The sequence below is a fragment of the Pongo abelii genome, chromosome 1 (assembly GCF_028885655.2).
Source record: "Pongo abelii isolate AG06213 chromosome 1, NHGRI_mPonAbe1-v2.0_pri, whole genome shotgun sequence".
In the NCBI taxonomy this organism is placed as follows: domain Eukaryota; kingdom Metazoa; phylum Chordata; class Mammalia; order Primates; family Hominidae; genus Pongo; species Pongo abelii.
The window spans coordinates 48,071,004-48,084,122 of NC_071985.2; the positions used below are offsets into that span (position 1 = coordinate 48,071,004).

Sequence of the window (13,119 nt, forward strand, 5' to 3'; positions counted from 1 at the left end):
GGTATCCCTCGGTTTCTATGTTCAGGACATGTTTGAGGATGCGTCCAACTGAGATGCTGAACTCCAATATTTAAGGAATATGATCAAACCGAATTAGGATTACAGGACAAGTAAAGAAATAGAATGCAGTTGAATCTCTTGAGAGGAGTATGTGAAAGTTAGAAGCAATGAGCTCTTGAAGCCAGGGCCTGTCCCTCCCACTTCCTTGTCTCCTGATGGTACTAACTTTATATAATACTAATCAGAGTAGCCAACATTTATTATGCACTTGTTGTATGCAGGGTATTGTGCCAAGTACTTCACATGTCAGATCTCATTTGATTCTCACCACCAGCTTTTGGGGCAGACATTATTATGTTCATTTACAAATGAGGACACAGAGGCTGGAAAGGCAAAATAACTTGCAAATGGCTGGAAAGGGAGAGAGCTGGGATTTGATTCTGGGCAGTCTGACTCTTCATGACCCCAGGCTCTGAACTGCTTTAACTTTATTTTTATTTTTAAAAGTTTTATTTATGTATTTATTTTTAAATAAATAGAGACAGGGTTTTGCCATCTTCCCCAGGCTGATCTCAAACTCCTGGGCTCAAGTAATCCTCCAGCCTTGGGCTCCCACTGCTGGAACTACAGGCATGAGCCACTGTGCCCAGCCCAAACTGTTTTATTCTGGATAGCTGGGCATAGCTCCCCTCTGAGATTAACAGGACGAAATATGAGGCCCACAGCCTTTCCAGCTCAGACCATTGCAATCCCTAGTTCCTCCCATTCCACTCTCTCTTACCCCAGGAGTCAGGAAGTTCTTCTCAGTGTCTGACCCTCACTTCTTCCTGTGGTAAAGTGATTTCTGAGATTAGAAACTTCAAATCCTCTTGTGATTAGCATGAGCTGCATCGCATTTCAAAGCCCACCATGGTGGACACTTAATAAATGTTAAACATTTCTTACGGGGTATCACATCACCTGCATCTCCTCCCATTGGCTCCCTGCCAGCATGCACAGATAGTTTCTTCTGGATTCCACTGTTGAAGGCAGGAAAACTCTGCCCTTCTTCTTTTCTTTTTTCTCCTCCCCCATTGGGACATATGGTCTCTGTTGAGGGCAGAGTGAGGAACCTCAACAGGCATCCTGTGGCTTGGGGTCAGCCTAGGCTGTTGCCTCTGAACCCTGTGTTGCACTGCAGCCTGAGGAAGTTTGGTGGTGCAGAGGACCAAAGGAGACACACATGGATTCCTGGAAGAGGAATTAGTGTTGGCCAGCATTTCTAGAGTCGGACATGCAGATCCCATCCCTCTGTCCTCCCACCCATTGGCCATCCCGCCTGCCTCCATTTCTAGACAGTTCCTGAAAGATCAGGATATTATGTATGCAAACAGCCCAGAGAGCTTCAGCTGTAGGAAGCTTGCAATGAGCAAGCAGTTCACCCCCGCTTCAACTTACCGCATCTGCTTCTCCTCCACAGTGGTCTGCAAGAAGAATCTGGACAGTACCACTGTGGCTGTGCATGGTGAGGAGATCTACTGCAAGTCCTGCTACGGCAAGAAGTATGGGCCCAAAGGCTATGGCTACGGGCAGGGCGCAGGCACCCTCAGCACTGACAAGGGGGAGTCGCTGGGTATCAAGCACGAGGAGTGAGTAAAAGATCCCCTCCCAACCTTTTTCTTGAGCTCTCTCCCCCACCCTGTATTAGGCCTCATGTGTATTTACAACCATTTTTGGGTAAGCAATGGAAGGCTCAGAAAACCACTTATTTAAAAGGCAGTCATAGAGCAGTGCCTATGTGTCAGGCTGCTGCAGGAGCTGGGGACTCAGCAGGGACTAAAACAGGCTGGGCTTCTCCCTGCAAGGAGCATGCATTCTATATTTGTATAAGGGTCAGAGCTGGGAGGGGACCCAATAATTACTTAGTCCAATTTCCTCTTTTCTTGTTTTTTTTGAAAGGGAGTCTTGCCCTGTCGCCCAGGCTGGAGTGCAATGGTGCAATCTTGGCTCACTGCAGCCTCTGCTTCTTGGGCTCAAGTGATCCTCTTGCCTCAGCCTCCCAAGTAGCTGGGAGTACAGGCATGTGCCACCACACCCAGCTAATTCTGTATTTTGTAGAGATGGGGTTTCACCATGTTGCCTCCTCTTTTTATAGATGAGAAAATCCAGCCCAGGCTCAGTGACTTGCCTGGGGTCCCACAGCTAGTGGGTGTCGGAGCCAGACCAGCAGCTCAGGGCAGCACCGTTGCCACACCAGCCTCACTCTCAGCCCTGCTATCTCTCACTACGAGGAGAAGTCATTTCCCTTTCTTGGAAATGCCACAGGGTGTCATCAGCCCCACCCCAGCCCCCTCACCCCACGGCACTCCCTGGCCTCTGGGTAAACGGTGGCTGTTGGCAGTCAGCCTGGCTTGCTCCTCGGCCTGGGGAGGTGGACGGAAATGATGGATGAATTACCAAGTTTCAGCCAAGGTCATTGCCCCAGTGGGAATGATTCATCAGCAGATTTCTCCTGTAAAGAATCTGATACTAGACCAGCTGCAGGAATGAGGGGCAGAGGAGGGCGATTCTTAGCAAATGGGGTGTTAAATGATTCTGGGGTTAACTGGGTGACCGAGGGAAGTATGATGTTACGATGGAAATAACATTGTGCTGTGGCTTGGTTTGTCCATCTGTAAAATGGGAGATGACCCTAGAGGCCCTAGCCTTTGTGACTTTGGCAGAGAGAACTGCACGCTGCTCTGGCATGAGATGAAGGTAGGGTCATGCCCTCTCAGTGCCATTCCCACCTGTACTTACAGTGTAAGTCACCTCACCCCATGCCCTTCTCCATGCAGAGCCCCTGGCCACAGGCCCACCACCAACCCCAATGCATCCAAATTTGCCCAGAAGATTGGTGGCTCCGAGCGCTGCCCCCGATGCAGCCAGGCAGTCTATGCTGCGGAGAAGGTGATTGGTGCTGGGAAGGTAAGGCGGCTGCTGGGCATGAGAGGGATAGGGGGAGATATCTTCCTGAAATGTGGATTCCAGAACTTTTAAATTGGTGACCTAGCTCTGGTCAGGGCAGCCTGAGCACTGGGGTTTAACCTCTTCTCTTTGTCCCTGCGGGTTGCATGTACCTGTGCTTTCCAGTCTCCAAGGAGCTCATATCAGCCATGAGCAGTAACATCCCCAGCATTGATGGACAATGGGCAATTCATAGGGAGTGGCAATGATCAATCTGTATCTCTAATATAGGAGGACAGAAAGTAAGAGTACATGGATGGGCTGCAGAGGGTCCACAAAGCCCTGAAGATTATGTGCAAAGTTTCATGGGAACCTGTCTGTTTCTTAGAAGAAGATCCATAGCTTTTATTAGATTTTCAAAGGATTTGTGATCCCAAAAATATACATTCTGTTTCATGGGAAGTGGACTCCCAAAAACCCATCCAAATACCCCCAGGGCAGAGATTTTCAAGGTTCAGACCTATCAGAGCCTCCTAGGAGGCTTTTTTCACACTTTTTAGAATTGCCACACATACCCTTCCCCCATGATATTCTGACAGTAGCCCCCAATCACCAATGCACAATGAGAATCACCATAGCAAACCAACAGTTCCCAATTGAGCTGATCACTTCCTTCAGATAGGCTACAGTAGAGAAGAGGCAGAACTCTTGCCCCTGGGATTTGCCGTGTCAGATTAGCAGTCAGAAACTCACAGAAGAGATGTCTTTCAGCTATGAGGCCAGAGAGGATTTCTGGAGCATCACGTGAGGCCTGAGATAGAAAAGTGACTTGGCCAAGATCACACAACAAGGTTATGGAATGCCTGGGCCTAGAGCCCATCTTCAGCTCTTCTGGATTCAGGTTTTGGCTTTCAAGGCTTTTTGACCTTGAGGAATGGGATAGGGGAATGGATCAAGAAATGTTGAGCAACTAACACTTAGGCCAAGGTTAGACTCTCTACTCTCACAGTCATGGTCAGACAGAGATGGGGATTAGTATCCCTGTTGTATAGATGAAGAAACTGGGAGTCAGAAGGATTACATAATTTGCCCGGATCTGCTAGCTAGGAAGGGGCTAAGCCAGATTCAAGCCCAGGTTTGTCTGACTCTGAAGCCCTTGCTCTTACTGCTGTTACTACTGTTAATGCTACTTTGGGCCATTTAGCCTCTTCGAACACATTTCCAAGGCTGCAAAATAGGAAGGGATTGTTAATCCTAGCACGGTGATTAAGAGCTTGGACTGTAGACAGCCTGCTTTGAATCCTAGTTTTGCCATTTATTGGCTGAGTGACCTTGGGAAAATTTAGCCTTCCTAAGCCTCAGTTCTGAAGCTCTGAAGTGGGCCTGGATGGTGGACGAAATGCAAAGTGGACAAAGTAATGGTCCCTGACAAATCAGGCAGTTTTTTTGTTTGTTTGTTTTGGTTTTGGTTTTGGGTTTTGGGTTTTTTGGCGGAATTTCACTTTTGTCGCCTAGGCTGGAGTACAGTGGCGCAATCTTAGCTCACTACAACCTCTGCCTCCCGGGTTCAAGTGATTCTCCTGCCTCAGCCTCCCGAGTAGCTGGGACTACAGGCACGCGCCACCACACCCAGCTAATTTTTGTATTTTTAGTAGAGATGGGGTTTCACCATGGTGGCCAGGCTGGTCTTGAACCAGCCTGGACCTCACAATCCACCCACCTCGGCCTCCCAAAGTGCTGGGATTACAGGTGTAAGCCACCACACCCAACAACAAGGCAGTTTTAATGATTAAATGAGATAATACATGTGTAACATGCAATGTAGTGCCTGATATGTCCTCAGTACAGTTTTGCTATTGTTATTATTGTTGTTGTTTATTTTCAGGAATTGTTATGAGGTCACAGTGAAGATCCTTGCCATTGACTAAAGGATATTAAAACAGGAGACATTAATATTATTATTAAGTTGGGTTTTTTGTTCTATCTCATTATGAGAATAGAAAATTATTAAGAATAGCTAAGAATCACTATTTCCATTACTTAGGCAGGCTATAAGGTAAAGTTAGGGCTGTACTAAGGAGTAGGATAAGAGAATTTTGCATTCAAGTGGAAAAGGTAGGGAGAAGCCCCACCTTACTATTGCCTCGCTCAAGAAATGTTGAGCTGGGAGTACTTTTGGGTGCTTATGAATGAGCAAAGGGATTCAGCTTATTTTGGCAGGGAGGTGGCTAGGAAATATGAGGAGAGGTGTTGGTCTAGGTGTGATTCAGTTTTTCTCCAGCCTAGAGAGCTTGGGGTAGCAGCCCCTGTTTTATAGAGGAGGCAGCAAAGGCTGAGTGACTATTGAGGTTGCACCAGCACTGACCTAGACCCAGGTCCCCCCATTTCAGCTCTTTGGAGGAGAAGCCAATGTGCAAGGTTAGGCAACCAGGAAATCTGAGGGGATGAATTTCCTTTCTCATCCGCCAGCCTGGGCACTGGGAGTGTCTTTGCCCTTAAAAGGCCTTGTTTTTTCTTATCTGACTGCTGCCTGCCTCTTGCTTTTCCTGGGTTAAGCAGAGCTGTCTACACATCAGCCTGTTAGCCTGCCCAGCTGTTGATGGGAGCTGGCTGCGGAGAAGTCTGTCTGTGCAACGTCCCATCACTGTGTACAAACTCGGGCCTCACTTTTTTTCTGGGAGAGCTGTTTGCCCTGTGTTACAGAATGGATATGAGGACTAGATATTTAAACATATGATACATGACCACAGAGAAGGTATTTGTAATTGGATTCTCCTGGACCAGCCCAGCCTCTGAAGTTCTAGAATTAGGTGCCTCCTTTGCCCGAAGGCTATCAGCTATTGGAGGGGAGGGTGGCAGTATGTCCCTCACTGGGTAGCTGTGAACATTAACTGACTTCACCAGTGTAAAGTGCCTGGCACAGGGCCTGGCACAGAGGAAGCCAGAGTCAATGTTGTCTAGTATCACTTTGGAAGCAGAATAAGTCTATGAAATGCATTAAACTCAGCAGGGAAAGTCCTAAGGAGTATAGTTTCTCCAGGGGCCACAGAAGACCCTTTGTGTCTCTATGAGAGGCCCCAAGGCAACACAGGGCAGAGAGATCTTCCCGGTGAGGTCTGTTCAAGTACTAAGTGACAGTACCAGGAGGAGCGCAAAGCCCTGGCTCACACCACTGATCTACTGGCAAGATGGGTCTGGATAAGGCTCATCTGGCCCAGCCAGTGGGGAAACAGCTACCTTGGTGTTAAACCCACCCGCTCGCCTGCCTTTTGTGGTATAGCTGGTGACCCTAATCATCAGGCCATTGCAACATAGCATGGAAGATGGTGCGAGGTGGCGTGTGGTCCCTGGCCTTCTCCCTCTACTGCCTTGCACCATGGGCCATGTCCTCCCAGCAGCACGAGCTGAGCAGACTTCAGAGGTGGCTTGAGCCCTTATACCATGGTTATGTCAAAGGGAGTGGGCCTGGGGTGGAGGGTACCCTCATTCACTGGTGGCAGCCATTAACTGTTTCCTTCCCTGCCTAGTCCTGGCATAAGGCCTGCTTTCGATGTGCCAAGTGTGGCAAAGGCCTTGAGTCAACCACCCTGGCAGACAAGGATGGCGAGATTTACTGCAAAGGTGGGTGTTTCACTTTTAATCGAGGGTCAGGAGGCCCAAGGGGGTAGGGGGGCTAAGTAATTTTGCCTTTGCTGAATGTAAACTAATTCCTGGCCTTGGGATCCAAGATCTGAACATCTAGTATGATTCCTTCATTGTACAGGTGAGGAAACAAGACCAGAGGGGGAAAGCAACTTGGCCAGCATCATCTGGCAAATTGAGGCAGGCATAGGGCTAGAGCCTGGCTTCCTAACTCCCAGTCCAATGTTCTTACAGCAGATGATGCTTCTATAATTTTGGTGGCAGGGGCAACGGGTACAGGGTAGAACCAAGAGCCTCTTCGCTGTTTTACTATTGAGATTGGGATGCTGTGGAGGTGAGGGGGTGCCAGTGGACCTTTCTTCCCTAGTGGTCTGGCTGGGCACTAGGAGTGGGGGATCTTCAGCAGGAGGGTGGGTGATGTGGCTGGGGGTGGAGGAAGAACATGCCCTTATCTCTCTCCTCTCTCTGCAGGATGCTATGCTAAAAACTTCGGGCCCAAGGGCTTTGGTTTTGGGCAAGGAGCTGGGGCCTTGGTCCACTCTGAGTGAGGCCACCATCACCCACCACACCCTGCCCACTCCTGCGCTTTTCATCGCCTTTCCCTTCCCAGCAGCTTTGGAGACCTCCAGGATTATTTCTCTCTCAGCCCTGCCACATATCTCTAATGACTTGAACTTGGGCATCTGGCTCCCTTTGGTTTGGGGGTCTGCCTGAGGTCCCACCCCACTAAAGGGCTCCCCAGGCCTGGGATCTGACACCATCACCAGTAGGAGACCTCAGTGTTTTGGGTCTAGGTGAGAGCAGGCCCCTCTCCCCACACCTCGCCCCACAGAGCTCTGTTCTTAGCCTCCTGAGCTGCATGTCCATCATCAGCTGGCCAAGACAGCTGAGGACACATCTTGGCACCCAGAGGAGCAGCAGCAACAGGCTGGAGGGAGAGGGAAGCAAGACCAAGATAAGGAGGGGGGAAGTCTGGGTTTTTTGGATCTCAGAGATTCTCCTCTGTGGGAAAGAGGATGGGCTTCCTGGTGTCCCTCAGAGTAAGCCTGAGGAGTCCCAGCTTAGGGAGTCACTATTGGAGGCAGAGAGGCACGCAGGCGGGGTCCTAGGAGCCCCTGCTTCTCCAGGCCTCTTGCCTTTGAGTCTTTGTGGAATGGATAGCCTCCCACTAGGACTGGGAGGAGAATAACCCAGGTCTAAGGACCCCAAAGTCAGGATGTTGTTTGATCTTCTCAGACATCTAGTTCCCTGCTTGATGGGGGGATCCTAATGAAATACCTGAAACATATATTGGCATTTATCAATGGCTCAAATCTTCATTTATGTCTGGCCTTAACCCTGGGACCTGAGGCTATGGCCAGCAGAGCCCAGGCCAGGGCTCTGTTCTTGCCACACCTGCTTGATCCTCAGATGTGGAGGGAGGTAGGCACAGCCTCAGTCTTCATCCAAACACCTTTCCCTTTGCCCTGAGACCTCAGAATCTTCCCTTTAACCCAAGACCCTGCCTCTTCCACTCCACCCTTCTCCAGGGACCCTTAGATCACATCACTCCACCCCTGCCAGGCCCCAGGTTAGGAATAGTGGTGGGAGGAAGGGGAAAGGGCTGGGCCTCACTGCTCCCAGCAACTGAAAGGACAATACTATCTGGAGCCACCCACTGAAAGGGCTGCAGGCATGGGCTGTACCCAAGCCGATTTCTCATCTGGTCAATAAAGCTGTTTAGACCAGAACTCTGGTGTCCAATCCTGTGTCTGTGGAGCTGGGAGGGAACTCGATGGGAGCAATCAAATTAGCAGGGGCTTTGGGAGGCCGAGGCAGGAGGATCACCTGAGGTCAGGAGTTTGAGACCAGCCTGGCTAACATGGTGAAATTCTGACTCAACTAAAAATACAAAAAAATTAGCCAGGCGTGGTGGCAGGTGCCTGTAATCCCAGCTACTTGGGAGGCTGAGGCAGGAGAATCGCTTGAACCTGGGAGGCAGAGGTTGCAGTGAGCTGAGATCACACCATTGTACTCCAGCCTAGGTGACAAATGTGAAACTCTGTCTCAAAAAAAAGCAGGCAGCCTGGTGGAAATGAATCGAAGTGGATTTGTTCCTGCTTTTTCTAAGGACCAATTACTTCTCAGTATCAATGCCAACTGAACCACACTGTCTGAAGTGACTCGACCAGCCAAACACCACTGGCTTGTCCTCTCTGGTCTCCACCCCCAGATCTGGGCCCGGGAATTGCATGGACTTTGGACTTGGAGGGGCTCAGCTAGGCCCCAAATCTGTGCTCAGAACTCCTCCCAGCTTGGAAAGCCCCAGCCTAAGAGGGAAACTCAACCAGAGGAACTTTCACGTCAAATCTAGAAAGCTCACTTCTGCCTAGGAGGGGTGTGGTGGAGGGGCCTGGCTCAGCCTGCTGTACTGTTAAGGGCCCCCACAGCAAGTCCGTGGAAGGCCACATTTTTTTGGAAATAGGCTCATGTGGGGGGTTGCGGCATCCTTCATCTTAGGCATACCTGCCTGATGCGTTGGGGCTATGCTGCTCTGCTTCAGCCCTTCTCGAAAATGTGCCCACACTAAGTTTTCAAAATAAAAGCAGATGCTTTAATAACAACAAGGCCTCGTGTACCTATTTCCCAGATGACTAGCTCCAACAGTGGCCTTGACAGAGCCCCCTCCTTGACTCTGAGAAAGGCACCTATGCATGCATAACACCCATCAATGGTGCAGAGCAATAGAAAAGTGCAAGATGGCTGGAGGAGTTCAGGGAATGTCAGCCCAGGGTGGGCTCTGGCTGGGAGTTCCGCAATCGGGGTCAAGGGCTCCATCTTAGTAACCCCTCTGGCTCCAGCACAGGGGGTGGCCCACGAAAGGTGCTCCGGACAAGTTTCTGCAGCCAGGAGGACGGCTGGTTCCACACACACAGGTGGACTCTCCTGTCTGGGAGGGGCCTACAGGAGTGGCCCGGATGGGCGCCTTTGGGGCCCAAAGCTGGAGAGAGGCTGCCCTCTGCTGGCTGCTCGTGAGGGCCTGTCGGCGACCCCTCCTGTCCCTTGCACCACTAGCTGTCTTGCTCCCGGGCCACTGTCTTTCAGTGCAGCCCCACGGTGGGCAAGGGACCCTGAAGCACCTCCTGGGAATAAGACCTGGGTAAAGGCAGTGGGTTGTAAGCTAGCTGCGGCCAGGCCAGGTAGCACTCACTGGACGGTGAAGGGCCAGCCAGAGGAGCGCAGCAAGGAAGGAGGAACACCAGGCAGGGGAGTCACTTGGGGAAGGAGGGTCGGCTGACGGGGAGGGGGCCCAGCATCCGCAAGCGCGGCGCTTGCGCCGTCCCAGGAGACACCAGGTGGTGCTGTGGGGTCAGGGCAAAAGGCAGGCGCTGCGTTTCCGCGCTCCCCACGCCCTCCTCCTCTCTCCGTGGACCCTGAAGACTCAGCTCCTGCGCAAAACAGCGCACGCCTCTAATCCCCGACGCTCACTTCTCCTTTGAGGGTTGTCTCGCTTCGGGGCCCTGTGGAATACCAAACCCTCACCAGAGAGTGAGCAAGGACTTTTTTTTTTGAGACAGAGTTGTGCTCTTGTTGCCCACGCTGGAGGGCAATGCTGCGATCTTGGCTCACCGCAACCTCCGCCTCCCGGGCTCAAGCGATTCTCCTGCCTCAGCCTCTGAGTAGCTGGGATAACAGGCATAAGCCACCCCGCCCGGCTAATTTTTGTATTTTTTTGGGTAGAGACGGGATTTCTCCATGTTGGTCAGGCTAGTTGGTCTCGAACTCCCGATCTCAGGTGATCTGCCCACCTCGGCCTCCCAAAGTGCTGGGATTACAGGCATGAGCCACCGCACCCGGCCAGGGTGAGCAAGGTCTTTATGTCCACTTAGGTATTTTTTTTCTCGTTTCTGTCATCTCCGAGCAAGGTGTCCAGGGCGACCTCGGGAGAATGTATTTGGTGGGAGCTATGCCCAGCTGCAGGAGCGGTCGAGCCCTGGGCTTTTTAGGATGTGATGGAAAATAGCTGCCGCTCCCGATGGGCGGCAGGCCCAGCCTCCTGGGGCTGCCCTTCTCCAAGAGCCTTAGCAAATTGTCCGGGTCACCTGAGAGGCTGGGGAGGGACAGGAAGACCAGGAGGCCGACTGGAGGGTGAGGATGGAGATCTTGGGTAGCGGGGGTTGGGGGGCGTTAGAGCTGCTATTAAGTGTGGGAGTGATCCCTGAATCAAGGGCCACAGAAATTATTCGACGGGGACACCCAATCGCTTCTCGACCTTTTGGCTAAGATCAAGTGAGGGGGGCACCCAGAGAGGAACAATCCCCCGACTTAGATCAGTGGAGGTGAGTGTGGCGGAGTGAGGAACACAGGGATTAACAACTGGAAGGTCCGGCCCTCCCCGCGCCTCGCCCCCGTGCCACGCCCAGCCCTGGCCCCGCCTCCAAGCCCAGCCTTTATTCTGATAATCATTGGGGAAGCCTTTAAAAATGGATTCCCAGCCCCACCCCTAAAGATTCTGATTCGGTTGGCCTGGGTGGGGCCTGGGAATCTGTATTCGACAAGTTCCTCAGGTGATTCTCTGACGCTCGCCCGGGCTCAGTCGGGCTTGAGAACCTGCGGACCAGCCCAGCCTCCCAGTAGGTGCCGGCCTCCACCCGGCCGCTCAACCTCAACCACTTAGCTGCCAACAGCTCCGCACCCCGCCCCGCCCCGCCCCGCAGCTGGGGCTGCCTCTGAACAGTTCTAATGATTAGAGAGGACTTCCTGGAACTTCCTATTTCTGTCCCCTAGAGTCATCCAGAACAGGTCTAATCCGTCTCCTGCATGACAGCGCTTCAGAGATTTGAAGACAGCTGTCGGCTGCCTGAGTCCGCCCCTCCCCACCAGAGATCCCCTGGCCTTTCAGCGCTTCCTGATGGAGGCACCAGGGAGCCCAGTGAGTCCAGTGGAGGAGGAAAAACACAGCCAGGGGTTGGGGGCCGTCCAGTGGCCAGAGAAACAGACTGGGGACTTGAAATAGGTCAAAGGGACAAAACAGAGGCAGCTCCCCCTGAGAAACACCTGTCCCCTGCCTTTCTAGGGTGCAACTTCCTCCAACCTAGTCTTCTTTTGGACGTTTTGGAAACATTATTATTCATCCAACTTGTGTGCTTACTATATGCTATAGACTGTTTGAAGACCTTTAAATGTATTAACTCACTTAATTCTCACATTACTCATCCATCTTGTGTGCTTAATATATGCTATAGACTGAAGACCTTAAATGTATTAACTCATTTAATTCTCACAATGGCCCTGTGAAGTAGGTGCTGTCATTTTACCCACTTACAACTGATCAAACTGAAGCCAAGAACCAAAGAACAATTCAGCAACCCTCTCAAGGTCAAATTGAGCAGGATATAAATGCAGGCAGCTGGGTCCAGGTCCCATCCCTGCAGTGCCACACCTAACATCCTTGCCTTAAGAAGAGACAGTTATGTACTGGGAGTATGAGGCCTGGTGCTGGAATGGTGAGTTAGGACCACAGCAATAGCTAACAGTTATTGAGCACATACTATGTGCCTGGCACTGGTCTGGATGTTTTCTTATTTGATCCTCATATAAGCACTAAGAGGTAATTATATTATCCCTTTATTATATAAGAGGAAACCGAGATTCAGTGAATTTTAAAGAGACTTACACAAGTACCTGGCAAGTGGTGGAGCCAGGATTGGAACCAGCTGTGTGACTTTGGGCCTGCCTCCTCCCCTCTGGGTGTCGGCTCCTCATTTGTGAAGTGAAGATGTTGGCCTAAATTAGTTCTGAGGAAATGCTTCTCAAGCTTTAATGTGCATATGAATCTCCTGGGGATCTTGTTAAAATGCAGATTCTAGTTTTGGGTGGGGCCTGAAATTGGACATCTCTCACAAGCTCCCAGGGAGAGGTGGTGCTGATGTTGCTGATCCTGGGACCACACTTGAACAGCCAAGCTTCAGGGGGTCCACCCAACTCTGATGTCCCGAGTTTATGGGCCTAGAAAGACTCACCCTAAAGGCCATGAAAATTCAGGAAGCAGATTATCATGAATAAAGCCTTTAGTGGGCATTTTCCATGCCTGGACAAGCCCTTAGTGCCTTTTCAGAAGGACCTGCTCCTGAACCGTCTACATTTCCACTCTGTTGACCTCAACCTGACTCTTCCAGAGAGCTCAAGGGCTTGGTCCCAGGCCAAGGGGGATTGTTGCTCCCTACTGGAGGAATGAAGAGGTATCTCTGTGGCTCTGCCTTCTGGGTACCCAGCAGTCCCATGGCAACCACACTGTCTAGTCCTTTAAGGGATGTTCACAGATACTCCTGGGCACACAGTAATATCTACATTTACATTTAGGGGTTACATTTGGCCTCCTCCCTTGAATTTTGATGTGGTGATGTGGCTTGCTGTGGCCTCTAATTGAGACCAGAAGTGTCACTTCTGAGCAGACTTCTTTGTTTTTTATTTTTTTATTTTTTATTTTTTGAGATGGAGTTTCACTCTTGTCGCCCAGGCTGGAGTGCAGTGGCGTGATCTCGGCTCACTGCAACCTCTGCCTCCCAGGTT

At 51.0% G+C, this 13,119-nt stretch overlaps 1 protein-coding gene across 3 annotated transcripts in view; it reads left to right on the top strand.

Moving 5' to 3' along the window:
• Window positions 1–8,297, top strand: part of CSRP1 (cysteine and glycine rich protein 1) — a 61,833-nt gene extending 53,536 nt beyond the window's left edge. For 2 of the 3 annotated variants that reach the window (XM_054552935.2, XM_054552890.1), the window contains exons 3-6: window positions 1,460–1,628; window positions 2,817–2,946; window positions 6,453–6,546; window positions 7,039–8,297. In XM_054552935.2, the coding sequence (XP_054408910.1) occupies window positions 1,460–1,628; window positions 2,817–2,946; window positions 6,453–6,546; window positions 7,039–7,115 (470 nt within the window). In that variant the 3' untranslated portion in view covers window positions 7,116–8,297. 3 annotated transcript variants of the gene reach the window in all.
• Window positions 8,298–13,119: the final 4,822 nt, after the last annotated feature.